At 40.4% G+C, this 16,542-nt stretch overlaps 1 protein-coding gene across 1 annotated transcript in view; it reads right to left on the bottom strand.

Annotated features, from left to right (window-relative positions):
- Window positions 1-5,383: 5,383 nt before the first annotated feature.
- IL18RAP (interleukin 18 receptor accessory protein) overlaps window positions 5,384-16,542 on the bottom strand; it is a 34,675-nt gene continuing 23,516 nt past the window's right edge. Inside the window, exons 8-12 of the mRNA XM_054547830.1 lie at window positions 14,814-14,937; window positions 12,795-12,946; window positions 10,947-11,084; window positions 7,026-7,199; window positions 5,384-6,283 (exon numbers count right to left, since the gene is read on the bottom strand). Coding sequence (XP_054403805.1) covers window positions 5,868-6,283; window positions 7,026-7,199; window positions 10,947-11,084; window positions 12,795-12,946; window positions 14,814-14,937 — 1,004 coding nt within the window. The 3' untranslated portion in view covers window positions 5,384-5,867. The remainder of the gene's footprint in view (window positions 6,284-7,025; window positions 7,200-10,946; window positions 11,085-12,794; window positions 12,947-14,813; window positions 14,938-16,542) is intronic.

Genomic DNA, 16,542 nt, shown 5'->3' with positions numbered 1-16,542 from the left:
TTGAGACTTCCACTTTTATCCATAGATTATTGAGAAATGTGTCACTTAATTTCCAAATGTTTTGAGATTTTTCCTACCATCTTTCTGTTAATAATCTCTAGTCTGAATTCATTATAAATCCATTTTAAATACAGAATATAACTTTGTACAATTTCAATTTCTAAATTCTTGTTATTGTTTGTTTTACAATCTAGGATATGGTATATCTTAGCACATGGTCGGTGTGTACATCAAAAGATTGTGTATTCTGCAATCATTGGGTGGAGCATTCTATAAATGTCAAGTAGATCTAGAAAACAACAATTAAGTAGTGTTGTTCTATATTCTTCTTCTTTTTTTTTTGCGACGGAGTCTCACTCTGTCACCCAGGCTGGAGTGCAATGGCGCGATCCGGCTCACTGCAACCTCTCCTTCCTGGGTTCAGGCGATTCTCCTGCCTCAGCCACCTGAGTAGCTGGGATTACAAGCACGTGCCACCATGCCTGGCTAATTTTTTGTATTTTTAGTAGAAACGGGGTTTCACCATGCTGGTTAGGCTGATCTCAAGCTCCTGACCTCGTGATCCGCCCAACTCGGCCTCCCAAAGTGCTGGGATTACAGGCATGAGCCACCATGCCCAGCCTATATTCTTGATAAATTTCTGTTTACCATTTTATCAATACTTGAGAATAATATTCAAGTCTCCAACTACAGTTGTGGATTTGTCTATTTCTTCTTTTAGTTCTGTCAGTTTTGCTTCATGTATTTTGAAGCACTGCTGTTAGGTGCATACACATTTAATTAAGACTGTTATGTCCTGTTGGTAAATTGTCCTTTTATCATAATGTAATATCTGTTTTTCTCTCTGGTAATTTTCTTTGCTCCAAAGTCTCCTTTAGTTGATGTATTATAGGCACTCCAGGGCCTGACATGGTGGCTCATACCTACAATCCCAGCACTTAGGGAGGCAAAGGCAGGCAGATCACTTGAGCTCAGGAGTTCAAGACCAGCCTGGGCAACATGGTGAAACTTCATCTCTACAAAAAAAATATGAAAAAATTAGCCAGATGTGGCGGCGCACGCCTGTGGTCCCAGTTACTTGGGGGGCTGAGATGAAAAGATTGCTTGAGCCTGGGAGGTCGAGGCTGCAGTGAGCCATGATGCACCACTGTGCTCCAGCCTGGGTGACAGAGGGAGATCCTGTCCCCAAAAAATGTGCGTAAATATATATTTATTTATTTAGAAACAAATAATATATAAATATATTTTCATATACTGTGTATAATATATAATAAATAATAATTTATATTAACATGTTCATCATATAAAATATATAATATATTTATTAATATATTATTCATTTCTAAAGAATATATAAATAAATAATATATTTATATATAGGCACTCTAGTTTTCTTTTAATTAATGTTCATGTAATTATATCTTATTAACCTACCTATACCATTATACTCAAAGCATTTTTATTGTAAGGGGGTTAAATTTCTTGTTCAGATAAGCTTGCGAAAGACAATGTGCTGAGAATGCAAGACAATGATCAAGATTTCACTAATTTTAAAGACAGCAAATTAGCTGAATCTGGTTCTGATCAAGTCAAATCTGATAAAAGGCTTACTGAAGATGATTTTAAATAAATTTATAAAAGTTTATTCTAATAATCTCTGTCTTTTAATTATTGTGTTTAGACATTTTACACTTAATGTAATTATTATGATGTTTGGATTTACGTCTACCATTTTGTTATTTGATTTCTATTTATCTTCTTAGTTTTTGTTCCTCTCTTTTTCTCTTCCTTCTTTTAGATTATTTAAACATTTTGATTATTCCATCAAAACATTTTTATTGTGGAAAGAATGCTCAACATGGGGCCTATCCTCTTAATCAATTTTATGTGTAGAATACATTATTGTTGACTATAGGCATAATGTTGTGCAACAGACATCTAGTGCTTTTCCATTTCACGTATCTGATATTTTATGCCTATTTATCAATCACTTCCTATTTTCCCCAGCCTCCAGCCACCATTTTAGTCTTTGATTTTATGCATTTGACTATTTTAGATACCTCACATAAATGAAACTATGCAGTATTTGTCTTTCCGTGTCCAGCTTATTTCACATAGCATACTGTCCTCAAGGTCTGTCCATACTGTGATCTATTGCAGAAATTCCTTCTTTTTACAGGCTGAATAGTATTTCTGTGTCCATTATGTTTTAACAATATTTGATGTTTTGTTTGTTTGTGTTGACGGTTACTCAATGGAATAAAATATTACACACAATTTTCACATTCTACTCAGAATCAATAGTGTGCCACTTCAAGTGGGAAATAGACACTTTACCAACATCTAGGCCCCTTACCTGCCCTCCTTTATGTTGCATTACATCTGCCTATATTGAAAATCCTACCAGAAAATGTCATAATTTTGCTTTTAACAAATTACATCCTGGATGTTTTAAATATTATGTTATATGATTCTAGATCTTGTTGAAATCTTATGTATTATGTTATTTCTGCTTCAACAGGCAATTAACCCAGTGGGATCAAGGCTCCAGACTAAGCCCGTGGTTTCAATTTCAGTTTTGTTTTGCTGCCTTTCAGTTCTATTTGGACCTACTTCATATTTATACCTTTCAGTGGCCAGTCTGGAACTCAGAAAGTGATCTCTCCTATAGCTCAGTTCTCAAAGTTTATGGTATTCCCTTTAGGATCAGATTCATACATGCACAGCTTGGGAATGAGTCCAAAGGTTTATAAACAATTTTATGGGTTCAGTTTCCTGAGCTCCTTTCTACCTGTACTCTCCTCCTCTGTGCAGTTCTCTGGCTAAAGCATTGAGGCTTTATTTACCTTACTCTGCAGTGCACTTCCTACAACTGCTTACATCCACCTCACGAAAAGGTAAGAGGATAAAGAAAGAATAAAACATCAACAGAGGTTTGCCACACCCTATTGGGACTACAGGTCCTCATATCAAGGTGGACAATTCCCCTTCCTCGAGATTTAGGCTCTCAAGGGCCGCTAATGCCACTGTTTTTGGTGGTGTCACTGCTGCTACCACAGGATTGCTTAGAGAGTGGGCAGTGAAAGAACATGAAAGGGAAAATATGGGAGGGCTAGGAAACTCTTTCTCAGTCTTCAAGACAGAACTAAAGTGCTTCTTCTGAAGCTCTTTTTGTTATCACCGATGTCTACTTCTGGGTTTCAGACTATACTGAGTCTAAGTCAGAAGAGACTGGAGACAAATTATGAGACTTTGAATTATTGTCTTCCCCAATCCGTCTGCTTCTATTTACTTTTCAGAATACTCAAATTGATTTTTGATGCATTTTTCCAGACTTTATAGCTGCACTAGGAGGAAGAGACAGGATGGTGTTGTTTACTCCATCTTATCTAGAATTTTAACCTAGAAATGATATAGATGTTAAATATAGGTATTAAAACCCAAAATGGACCCGGAAAGCTATGAGAACTGCTCGGGCTGTCATAGAAGGGTCAGTAAGGAGTACTCTATGATGAGTGTTAGAGGTAGGGTGACCATCATCCAAGGTAGGACACTTTTTCAGAGTGAAAGAGAATACTATAATAATTATACTTGGACAATAGGTACAAGCAGGAACTAGAACATATGGACACCTCAGAAGATGTGATACGGAAATAATACTCTTTTCTAATTATATTCCACTGAGTCCAATTGTTCTATTGCAATCAGTGTCCTATACATAGAAAATTTGCTTTGGTTGTCTGCTTTGTTGTGGTTAATTGACATGTAAGAAATATAAATAGCCCCCTGTCCTGAATGCTACTTTGTTATGTTCAGTGTACCTAGCAGCCTGGAAAGAGTGTATTCTGTAAATATTACAGCTGTCTATTTCTCCTTTTGTGTATGTGCTAACCTGAAGCTCGATTTGATTTTCCACGAAGCTAAGGTCAAAACGCTGGACCTCTGGATAGCTTGGTTCTAGCATGATCTATCTTAGGATAAACTGAACAAATTGGCCAAAAGAAGTCTGAGTCTTAAATCTCAGAGAGTGGCTGGCAGGAAGGCTGGCCATCACCAAAGCACAATGGCACAGTGACAATATGGGCTCCTCTTCACTGAGACCCTGCAATGATCCTTCCCACAAGAAACTTCCTCCAAGAATAATTTATACCCTTTAACTCATCGTTAACTTTATCACTGAAATTTCCAACAAGGATGTTGCTTGGTGCCAAAGCCACAATGGTTTTTATGATGTGGGTGCCTCTGTGAATAAAGAGCAGAAGAGTGTTTCACACAGGCCCCAAGACGACCATGACTTTTAGCCACTCTGAACTTGGATCACATCCAGACTGGTGGGTGTGACACATTGCATGTGAATGAGTCCAGACATTGCTTTTATTTATTGCTCAGATGACAAATCATTTTATTCCTTCAGAGAAGACAGAGTATAAGAGCTTGATATTTATACGTGGGTGGAACACTATTTTAACTGCAGGTTAAACTCTGGTAAAGGAAACACACTTATGAGGAGGAAATTGGCCTCGTCTATCAGAAACAGTTTCATGGCCCTGCAGCCCATCACCTTATTACTTAGGAGGACTTAAAGGGAGACGTCCAGATCGGAAGCACACAGGATCGCCAGCCTCAGCAGAAGGTTCAGGCTACAGCTCTGTTCACATTCCATTCTTGCTGCCGTTTAACCAGTGTATATCCTTATTTCGCAGACTCTTAGCTGCACTGCTGACTCTGGCCACTGTCTCTCTGCTTTGTATGTCACTGCAAGTGCATTCCTTGTCTCTTCATTGGCCTGATCATTTTGGTCCAGTTTGTCTGTACTTCCAGGGGCGCAGGGTAAGGATTTACACTTTTATACCTAACACAAAGATCTCTGGCCGACATCACAAGGAGGAACTGAAATTAACTCTACTCTTCTTTCCAAGCCCATATCCTGGCACAGACTGCATCTGCCCAAAAAAAAAAAAAAAAAAAAGGGATTCTTCCTCTATTCATCCACCCAGTGTGGGCACTTCGCATGAGGATACAGTAGAAACCAACCCTAGCCCTGTCTATTCTGGGTCCCGTTAGTCTTTACCTTTTATGCTCACTTTCTGTGCTCCAGAGTTGTTGGCTGACCATGGAGTAAGAATTGTCTTCTTTACAGAAATTCTTCAGGCAGAGTTTAAATCACTTGTTTCTAAGGCCAGGCATGGTGGCTCACGCCTATAATCCCAGCACTTTGGGAGGCCGAAGTGGGCCGATCTCCTGAGGTCAGGAGTTCGAGACCAGCCTGGCCAACATGGTGAAACCCCGTCTCTACTAAAAATACAAAAATTAGCCGGGCATGGTAGTGCATGCATGTAATCCCAGTTACAAGGGAGGCTGAGGCCAGAGAATTGCTTGAACCCAGGGGGTGGAGGTTGCAGTGAGCCAAGAACATGCATTCCAACCTGGGCGACAGAATGAGACTCTGTCTCAAAAAAAAAAAAAAAGAAAAAATCACTCATTTCTAATAAAATAATATTTATTTGATTGCAAGTATACATAAAGTCATATGTACAATATATGGTAGACATGACAGTCCCTAGCCATAAGGCAGAAGTAGCTGTATTTTCTGCTTCTGCTCGGACCACTGGGAAATCTTAGGGATGTTGTGTACTGAAAGTACCCAAGGTCTAGAGAATTCACTCGCCATCTGTCCAGTCCAGGAAATCAAAGGCTCTAAACCGCAGTCTCAATCCCATTCCATTGTCCATCAAGCTTGCTCGGTGCTGGCAGGAGACTCTTTGAATTTCCTATCAGCCTGAACACACACACACACAGAGCTGTGAGTTCTGTCCAGCAACATCTCTATCCCAGGGACTGGACTGGAGGGGGCTCCAGGGCTCATTTCACCATTCCTTAGGCTGGGAGCTCCTCCCAGTGGTTTCTGTTCTACTGAGTCCTTTCCACTGAAAAATCCTAGAGGTAATTCTGAGCTGGTTCCAAGTGAATCCCTGAGAGTTTTTCATAGGCATGTGGTAGCGCATTTTGGTCCAGAACCTAGAATTGGGAGGAACTGATTTTAAGCCTCTCCAAGTAACTGTGGGCAAAACCCTGAGAGCTTTTTTCACAAGATGAGGTAGAGACTCTGGCTCTTGGAAGTAACAGAACTTAATTAAAATGAGTTTCAGTGTTTGATCACCCAAGGCAAGATTCACTGCTGCTTGTAGTTCAAAGATACTGGGTCCATTGACATAGTTGGGGCTCAAGATAAATATTCCTCTTCTGCTTCTCTTAATAATGCTCACAATGTCTTCTGCATACACTGGAAATAAAACATTTGATTATTTGCAATTGATATTGTTAAACCTTGAGTCAGAGAGGTCCTTGCAATGGATTCTCTTACATAGGGAGGAAGGGAGACATGTTTACTCTACCACTTGGACTGTATCAGCTCTATTGCCAGTTGGAGATACGCTCCAGTATCTAGTGACCCTCACCTTTACATTCCCTGCTTTGTGTTCAGTCTCCCCAAATTGGCAATTCCTCTAGGAATAAAGCTAACTGGAACTAGGTAAGCTGGGATAATGGGAGCCATGGAACATCCCAGGCTCCTTGGTGGGGGTATCTGAGGAGGAGGAGGCCAGCAGGACAGGCTGAGATCTGGACCTCTCAGGGTGTCCAGGGCTTGGCCCAGGCCTGAGAAGCCTGCTTGACCCAGTGCTGAGTGAGCTTTGTGGAAGGCAGAATCCCAGAAATCAGACGGGCCACTAAATTGGGGTGACCGTAGTTCCCTTCGCAGCATTCAGCTGCGAAGCCAGGAGAGGTATCTTTGTCCTAGAAGGACTGCCTAGGGCCCCATATCATTGTCTTCTTCTGCAGATGGAGCTGTTTGGTAATGGAACACATCTCTGAAACATATAGTTTCTGTGTTGTTGCCCAAAATGTTCTAACCTCATATAATCTCCCAGATCTATATTCCAAAACAAAGAATGACAAAAAAGACTTGGAGATTGCATTGAACTGCCCTTTTTGCACTGCAGTTTTTCTTGACATGTTGGACTTACCTCCTCCTGGAGCCACATCTCTTTCAAGCAAACACAAGGTATATCCATATTTGTTTTCTAAAACATCAGGAAATAGGCTCAGGGCCAAGTGTTCTTCACTCAGAGATGAAGTGGCCTCACTTGGAAAAGAGCTCCATTTTGCATAGGATACGAAAGCATCAAAATCCTTTTTATCTGAAAAATAGGAAAATTTATAAAAACATAAGTCATTTACTTTTTTTTTACTATCATGGTACACATACATATGCTTGAATCATATGGTAAATGAATAAGAAATAATATTTGGGATCCTGACTAAATTGATTTTAAAAATTCATTTCAAAATCACACCACCGAGCGGTATTGATTGTTCACCCCAAATTGAATTCTAATTTATGAAGCACTTTTGCATTTTTGCTGATTTTAGGTCAAACAGCTGAGGCATTCTTTGATTAAATCACATGAACTCAGGAGTTTCTCTGAGCCTTCTTTGCACCTGCAGTGTTTCTGTCTCATTAGTCACACATCAAACAGGAGTCTGCCCCATCCAACATGATGATATCCAGTAAGCAAAGTACTGCTAACACCCAGCACATTGTATCCAAGGAGAAAAAGTACTTCCTCAGAGAGTTGATGGCCCATACGCTGATATGTGAATCCCCATATGTAAAATAAAGACAATCATAACTCCTGGGCAGGCTGTTTTAAGGGTTTCATGAGATAATGTATATGAATTTCTTGGTGCCTGGCTCATAGGAGGTGCAAGATAAATGTCCATTCCCCTCTATTCTAGATGGAAAACTATATATATATATATAACTTGTTATAGGATATTTTCAAGGTCTCATATACCTCTGTTGACTATATTGTAAAATAATGATTTATATCACATGTAAAATAATATAGTCAACAGACGCATATCTTGAAAATATCTTGAGATCTTGAAAATATCCTATATTTTCATATGCATACTTCATAAATGCATATGATTACTGAGACTAAGGAACTCACTGGAAGAAGTAGAAAATCCCAACACTTAACTCACAGGCTTTGGAATGGGATACATCAGATTTGTATTCCAGCAATTTCCACAATCCCTGTCAAAGTATTGTTACAAAACAGTAAACAATAGCCCTGACTGCTGATGCTATTTAGTAGTACACCATGTTCAAGGTGAACCTAAAAAGATGCCTCGGTGGATGGAAGTACCAGGTACCAAAAAGGAAGGTCCCAGAGTCAATAGAGGAGGATGTAAAAGAGCTGAGGTTGGGAAACTAACCTATGAAGCACCTCATTGCTTGTGTAGGAAGCACGAGACTTGTGGGGCATGGCTGGCAGGTAGGTGCTGTGCTGTTTAAATGTGTAACACACCATAGTTGCCTCTATTCCTTCCATATCATGTGAAATCCCAGCAAACTAAAATTTTTCTATAACCTGGAAACTACTTTTATTTAGTCATAAAATTAGAGAGTGGAGTATTAGATGATCTCTGAGGTCCTCCAGAATTCTAACATTCTACATCTCTAAAATTTTGGTTACTTAGCATTAACTTCAAAGCAGTCATTTTGCTAAAAAATGTTAGGTTGGCCAACAGAGGGCACTGCATCCCTGTGCTTGAAAACTGGATTCTGCCTCCAGATCTGATCACTAAAACATTGTCTTTGCAAAGCAGAAAAAGAAAGGACACAAGTAAATGTTTCCCCATTGACTGACTCTTCTACGCCAGCTCCAGAATCTTAAGGTAAATAGCATTTTAACACATTGATTACATAATTTGCTTCATTCAAAAAAGTTATTAAAATAAATCTTAAAAACATTTGGCTTAAGGATTTCTAGTATGTATCCTCAATAGTTAGTTTAAAGAAAGATGTGACTGGTGCATTTCTTTCTTTCTTTTTTTTGAGACGGAGTCTTGCTCTGTCACCCAGGCTGGAGTGCAGTGGCATGATCTTGGCTCACTGCAACCTCCACCTCCCAGGTTCAAGTGATTCTCCTGCCTCAGCCTCCTGAGTAGCTGGGATTACAGGTGCCTGCCACCAAGCCTGGCTACATTTTGTATTTTTAGTAAGGATGGGGTTTCACCATGTTGGCCAGGCTTATCTCAAACTCCAGACTTCAAGTGATCCGCCCGCCTGGACCTCCCAAAGTGCTGGGATTACAGATGTGAGCCACTGCTCCCAGCCACTTTTTTTTTTTTTTTTTTTTTTTGAGATAGGGTATCACTCTGCCATCCAGGCTGGAGTGCAGTGATGTAATCATGGCTCACTTCAGCCTTGACCTCCTGGGCTCAGGTGATTCTCCCACCTCAGCCTCCTAAGTAGCTGGAACTACAGGGGGGCACCACCACACCCAGCTAACTTTAAAAAATTTCTTGTAGAGGCAGGTTTCACCATGTTGCCCAGGCTGGGCTCGAACTCCTGAGCTCAAGCATTCCTCCCACTTTGGCCTCCCAAAAGTGCTGGGATTACAGGTGTGAGCCACCACGCCCAGCCTCCCATGCCGGTCTTTATTCTTTCTTTCTTCCCCTAGGGATCTGACAACTCCTCACTGCATTCCTAGTTTGGGAAAGCACTGGCGTTTGGAGGGGCCTCTCAGTAAGGTAAATAATTACCCTTAAATCCAGCAAAAAGGGATTCTGCTTTTTCCAAGCAACAGAGTCATTTACTAAAACTGCAAACCTTTTAACTTTGGAGATTTCCAGGACTAGAAAAAAACAGAAGCAAGGCTTCTATTCCAAAGAAGCAAACATCAATGAACATGATTATCCTGCCTCAAATATTGACAGGCGCTTCATTAATAGTAATAGCACTTGCATTTTACTGGACTTCTCACTTTTGGGGGCATTCCCACCATCTTAAAAGCCTCATTTTACAGATGAGGCTAACTGAGGTAACAGCTAATGAGATCTCTTAAGCCAGACAACCTGTGCCCAAATCCCAAGCTCTAATGCCTTCCAGTGGTTCAATTTTAGGCACATGACTTCCTGTATCTCTGCCTGGCTGGAAGGATTGCTGTGACCATTAAAGTAGCTAACACACATGGCAGGCATACACTCTAGTCCTCAAGAAACAGCCATAGTCTGGCACATGCTGAGCATTTACCGTGTGCTGGGTGCCATTCTAAATACTTAATGTAGCTGGGCACAGTGGCTCATGCCTGTAATCCCAGCACTTTGGGAGGCCGAGGCGGATGGATCACTTGAGGTCAGGAGTTCGAGACCATCCTGGCCAACATGGTGAAACCCAGCAGTCTCTACTGAAAACACAAACAATAGCTGGTCATGGTAGCACATGCCTGTAATTGCGGCTACTCAGGAGGCTGAGGTAGGAGAATTGCTTGAACCTGGGAGGCGGAGATTGCAGTGAGCTGAGATGGCGCCACCGCACTCCAGCCTGGGAGACAGAGCGAGACTCCATCTCAAAATAAATAAATACATAAATACATAAATAAATGAATGAATACTAAATGTGCCTTAAGAATACATCAATGAGCCCTCACATCATCCTTTGCAATTGGTGCTATGACAATCCTGTTTTATAGATGAGGAAACAAAGGCACAGAGATGTTCACTCATTTGCCCTATTGCTTTAGGTTGGTTATAGAGGGATTATTTTTAAGTCCAACATGTTTCACAACAGCATTGCCTACAAGATTCCCGGCAACTGGAACGAAATAAATAATTGTTTCTCCAGCCTTCCTCAGTGTGAGGTCACTAGACTTGGAGGAAGGCCTCAAAACCTCAGGGGCATGACTTTATCCAGTGACGACATTTCTTTCTTCAGCTCCTTTATGCTGTGCCCAGGCTGGCAGGGGACATTTGAAATTCTTTCTAAGGTAACTCAGGAAACAAAGCCAAGGGGTAGTGATGATACTTTCTGTTGTCCTGCTCCAAGTCAATTCCGAGAGGAAAAGTCAGAGGGCTGCATGTGGAGGTAAACTTACCCCCAAGCGTCTCGTCCTTGCTCTGGTAGGTCCGGTACAGCAGCACTATTTCAATCCAGTACCTGTAGAGGAGGGCACTCGCCGCCAGCACGGACACCAGGGTCCCGATGGTGCCAAGCAGGATGTACAGGAGCACCACTGTGGAGACAGTATAAAGAGACACAGAGGCAGCGGGATTGCACCAAGACCATGTTCAGGCCGGCGCTGTGGCCCACCCAGCACCTTTTCCAGCTCTATTATTTTATCGAAATCATTGCCACTAGCAGTAGTTTTTTTGAATCTGGAAACCTCTTAAATCACACCATGGAATACTACTCAGTCATAAAAAGGAACAAAATAATGGCATCTGCAGCAACCTGGATGGAGTTGGAGACCATTATTCCTTTGTTTTTTTTTTTGAGACGGAGTCTCTCTCTGTCACTCAGGCTGGAGTGCAGTGGCGCGCGGCTCACTGCAAGCTCCGCCTTCTGGGTTCACGCCATTCTCCTGCCTCAGCCTCCCGAGTAACTGGGACTACAGGCGCCCGCCACCACGCCCAGCTACTTTTTTTTGTATTTTTAGTAGAGACGGGGTTTCACCTTATTAGCCAGGATGGTGGATACTATTATTCTAAGTGAAGTAACTCAGGAATGAAAAACAAAACATTGTGTTTTCACTTATAAGTGGGAGCTAAGCTATGAGGACGCAAAGGCATAAGAATCATACAACGGACTTTAGAGACTGAGGGAGAAGTGTGGGAGGGGAGTGAGGAATAAAAGACTACACAATGGGTACAGTGTACACTGCTCAGGTGACGGGTATGCTAAAATCTCAAAAATCTAAAGATTTTAGATAAAGAACTTATTCATGTAACCAAAAACCACCTGTACCCCCAAAACCTATTAAAATAAAATTTTAAAAAATCACATTTTGAGAACTGTCTTACAATAAACACTAGAGACCCCAGGGGGATGGGCAGTTCCTGATCAGAGTGGCCTGGGAAACTTATCATATTCATTTTATTTTTTCCTCTCGTAAACTTCCACACAATCCATTTACATCTCTCTCATTGCATATTGTAAATTATTTTCCTGTATTATCATTCCTACTGCAGCCTAAATTTCCTGAAACCAGGAGTCCCATCTGGCTTACCTGATACTAGGGATCTCCTGCATACTCTCATGGGGAAAACCCCCTTCACAGAGCGTTTACTACAGGCCAGAACACACTTTGTCTTGTTGAAGCCTCAGAAACATTCAAACCTGCTTATAATTACAGTTATCTATTAATTAAAGGAATGAATGATATCAATTTCACCTCTGGCATCTTTTTAAAGAAACTTAAACGCTATTCTTTACCTAGAATTTCTACTCCAGCTTTTTTTTTTAAAATATATCTGTGATATATACACATCATTTTGAACAATGAACAAGATTACTCCTTCTCTCTTCCATTCTCCATTCATCAGAACATGAATCCATCATGTCCTCTGGGTTTGAAAGCCAGGAAAGAAAAATTGGAAAGCAGGTTAGGTCTTAGCACAATGCCTGCCACTCTGGGCATGCCCCATAGCTATTGTAGAATGAATGCATGAATGAATGAGTGCATGAATGAGTTGCTTTTCCAACCTGGCCTCCCAAATGCAGAGTATTCCTTAAGAGAACTAGCTCTAAACCAGTAATATGCAGTTTACTATTTGTGTGGCTTTGGTCAAGGTATTAAATGGGTTGACACCAGGAAAGTGCTTAAAACAATGTCTGTCATCTAGAAAATGTAATCGCTGTCATCATTGTTACTATTCTTTAGGAAAACTCCTCCCCTCTCAAGTGAAAGCAGTTTCCTGCCTCCTGGGCAACCTTCTGGGCTTACCTCCTCTCTTTTCTTTCAGTTGGACAGACTGGGTTGTGTTTCCAATGGAGTTCTGGACAAAGCAAACAAACTTCCTGTGAAGATCACGCTGAGTGACTTTTTCCAAGATGATATTCCGCTCAATGATTTCATCCTTTAAAGTGGATTTAATACTGAGAAAGGAGAAAAAATACCACTCCATTCAGTAACATACATTGACACCCATTTGCAGCATTTTGGAACACGTATAAGCAGCCAACAGTCGGGCTTTTAGAGAACTGTGAGATCAATAGTATAAGATACCATGAGAATGTAAGATGGTCAAAAAGGGCTCATTCTTGACTCAATTATTGACTCTTCTAAGCATTCACGCTAAGACATTATTTATTTGTGAGACTCATCTGACCTTCCTTACTCTTAAGAATTCCCCTTGAGAATAGATAATAACAATACCTTAAGAAAAATATTTAAAATAACCGACTCCTACTGAAGGTTTACTATGTATCAGTCCCTCTTCTGCGCACCAAATATGGACTCTAATGTCCTCCATTCCTCACCTCCCAGGAACCCTTGGGTATAATAGGATCATAATGGCCTTGGCCAGTGACAAGGACAAGGAAAAGAAGGTGGGTGAGTAGCCCAGACCACACCACAGGGAATGGGCAGTCTGATTCCTGGGCTTGTGCCATGCTGCTTCACCCAGGAAGTTGGGAGTCTTGGCATTTATTCACAATTTGAGTTCTCTGAAGTTACCGATCTACAATCCATCTTTGTGTTAAGAAATCTTGTGTATGTGAATGATGTTTTAGGCTGTGTTGCTCTGAGACCACGATGCCAGTTCCTATTCAATGAGTGCTTCCTACCTGTCACACATTGTGATAGGCATAACACCTCTGCTGTAACCACCCCTCCCAGTGAGCTTGCAAAGTGCAAGCTATTATCCATAGATTATCAATGGGTGATGGAGGCTCACAGGGGCTAAGGGTCATGTTGCCACCAGATAGAAAATGGGTTTAAACCTAAGCGTGGGTGATGTCAAAGCACACCCTCTTGACTACACTCTCCTACTGTGAACTCTAATGCAATATCAGCTTAAGATGGGCCCCAATGACCTTCCTGATCTTAGAAATTCTTGCTAAATTTTATTGTTGTGACCAAAATCTGTTCTGTACTTTTTTTGTAATGATGTATACTTTTCAAAATGATATTGCATTTGCTTATTGATATCTATTAAGTATCAAAAGAAGGTACTTAATGCATAGACTCTTACTCTGGGTCACATCTTCAAAAAATCAGGGAATGCATCCTTTAGAGACACGTCTGATTGGGCATCACTGGATCCAGGCCCTTTGATCCTTCTGGGGACCGGAGATCAACTTTTTTTATGATTGGATAGCTCCAAATATCTAGGGTTTTCTACTGGCCAAAATATCTCACCAGTAAATTCGGACCACTGATCCGGGTTCTGTGCTCCAGAGAGCAACAAACCAAGTCAAATTTCTCAAACAACGTAATAGCTCCCAAGGATTTCAAGACAGAGAGCCCTCCTCTGAGCCTCTTTTTCGGGGTTAAGTTGCTTCAGGTATTCCTCACTTCACATATTTTTTGTCAGACTTATTATTATGATGCCATTTCCCCTGGAGGTTTTCTAGACTGTTCGTTACCCCACACATCTGGATCCCTGGACCCGCCACACTCTCTGAATGGGTGGCACCGGTGAAAAGCAGAGTGAGGGTAAGCAGCATTTCCTCCCATTTCTTGGACATATTACGTATCTCCAAGCAGTCTGGGTCAGGACATCTGTCTGCTCAATAGCTTGACTTTGAGAGCAGCCACGTCAAACTGTTTCTACAAATTGAGGTTTAAAACAACTTAAATATTTCATTCAATGGCCCTTTGCACTTTGCATTTTTGTACTTTTATTTTCACCACTAGTCGGTGCTCGTGGCTACACCATCAACTGTATATTTTAGACATTTCTAAAGGTAAAAGTATCTCTTCTGAATTGCAGAGAACAGAATCTGTGAGTTTTTTTCTTACCTTTTCGCCTCAGGTACTGAGACTTCCCACTCTAGGTCAGAATCTTTGATGTACCATTTTATGACAGGGTTAAAGACCCTTTCAAAGCCAAATCGTGCTTTGCAGCTAATAGTTAAAGGCTTTCCTGAAAATGAAGAGGCCAGAGAAAACAAGAAGGAAGCTGGTGAGAACACTTTGTCCTATGTCTGGGAGGAAGACGTCGCCAGAAGCTGTTTCCTGATGCAGTCAGGTTTGCAGGTAGAATATGTGTGCCAGAAATAATGAAACGTCTACACTGCTCTCATTCAGAAATGCATAAAACCAGGTACATTTTTTCTAATGGGCAATCCTTCTATCTCAACCATATGACCATATGTTCTTAAAATGAAGATGAGCATGATTATATCACTAAGGGTCCTTATGTGGATTGAGGGAGACCCTAAGAAAAACTAAGAAAATGGGGAGTTTCTGAGATCAGCCCGGTCTTCTGCACTACTGTTGAAGTACAAGGTGTGTCCATAAAGAAAATAAAAAATGATGAGTTCACGTCCTTTGTAGGGACATGGATGAAATTGGAAATCATCATTCTCAGTAAACTATCGCAAGAACAAAAAACCAAACACCGCATATTCTCACTCGTAGGTGGGAATTGAACAATGAGAACACATGGACACAGGAAGGGGAACGTCACACTTCGGGGACTGTTGTGGGGTGGGGGGAGGGGGGAGGGATAGCATTGGGAGATATACCTAATGCTAGATGACGAGTTGGTGGGTGCAGCGCACCAGCATGGCACATGTATACATATGTAACTTACCTGCACGTTGCGCACATGTACCATAGAGCCTAAAGTATAATAATAATAATAATAATAATAATAATAATAATAAAAAGAAAAAAAAGAAAAAAAAGTTTTGTTAAATTAAATGCAACATTAGGCAAGAACTTGCAGTATACAGAGGTTCAGCTGCAAACAGAATCTTATTTAAGATTCTCAGCAAGTTTGGAAATATTATTATTAGCCTTATTTTTATATAAGAGAACAAGTTTCAATGCGGATAGGTAACCTATACAATGGAGAAGCAAATTAAGATTCTGTGGTAATAAATGACAAATCAGCTGTTTTCACCATTAAACTATTACTTTGAGTACTACTAAAAAAAAAAAAAGAAAATTTTACTATCCAATATTTGTTTATTAAGTAAAAATCATAACGTTATTGTAGCACGTGGTTTAAATAAAAAAATTATTTTGATATTAAGCAATTTTTCTGAACAATTCACTATGGATGGACATGCATATTATGAGACTAACTTTTTTCTACCCATTTTTTTCCATGAGGAATATTCACATATGCTCTGCCTCAAACCTAATATTTAACCATGAAATGATTAGGAGCTCCATTTGAAAATTCATCTTTGCCCCTTAACGTTTTTCCACTGGTAATACCTTATAATTCACTAAAACATATGTAACTTGACTATTTGAATTAATCTAATTTTTTCCTCCTTCTTTCCTCCTTCTTTCCATTCCTGTGATGTTGAGCATATAGCTAGTGCTATTTCTAGAGGCAGAACACACCACTCCTGCCATCTAGTGATCTTATATCATAACATGTATTTTTATGTTTCTTTCTAAAATAATAAATCTTTTAGTAGCATTTTAGAAAAATATTTATATTATTAAAAGAAAAACAGCATTTTATTTTTAATACGGCAATTCTTATTTGTCTGTGTAGAAAGACATAGAT

Source organism: Pongo abelii, chromosome 12 (genome assembly GCF_028885655.2).
Source record: "Pongo abelii isolate AG06213 chromosome 12, NHGRI_mPonAbe1-v2.0_pri, whole genome shotgun sequence".
In the NCBI taxonomy this organism is placed as follows: domain Eukaryota; kingdom Metazoa; phylum Chordata; class Mammalia; order Primates; family Hominidae; genus Pongo; species Pongo abelii.
The sequence above is the reverse complement of the archived record's forward strand: the minus strand, read 5'-3'. Positions and strand labels throughout refer to the sequence as shown.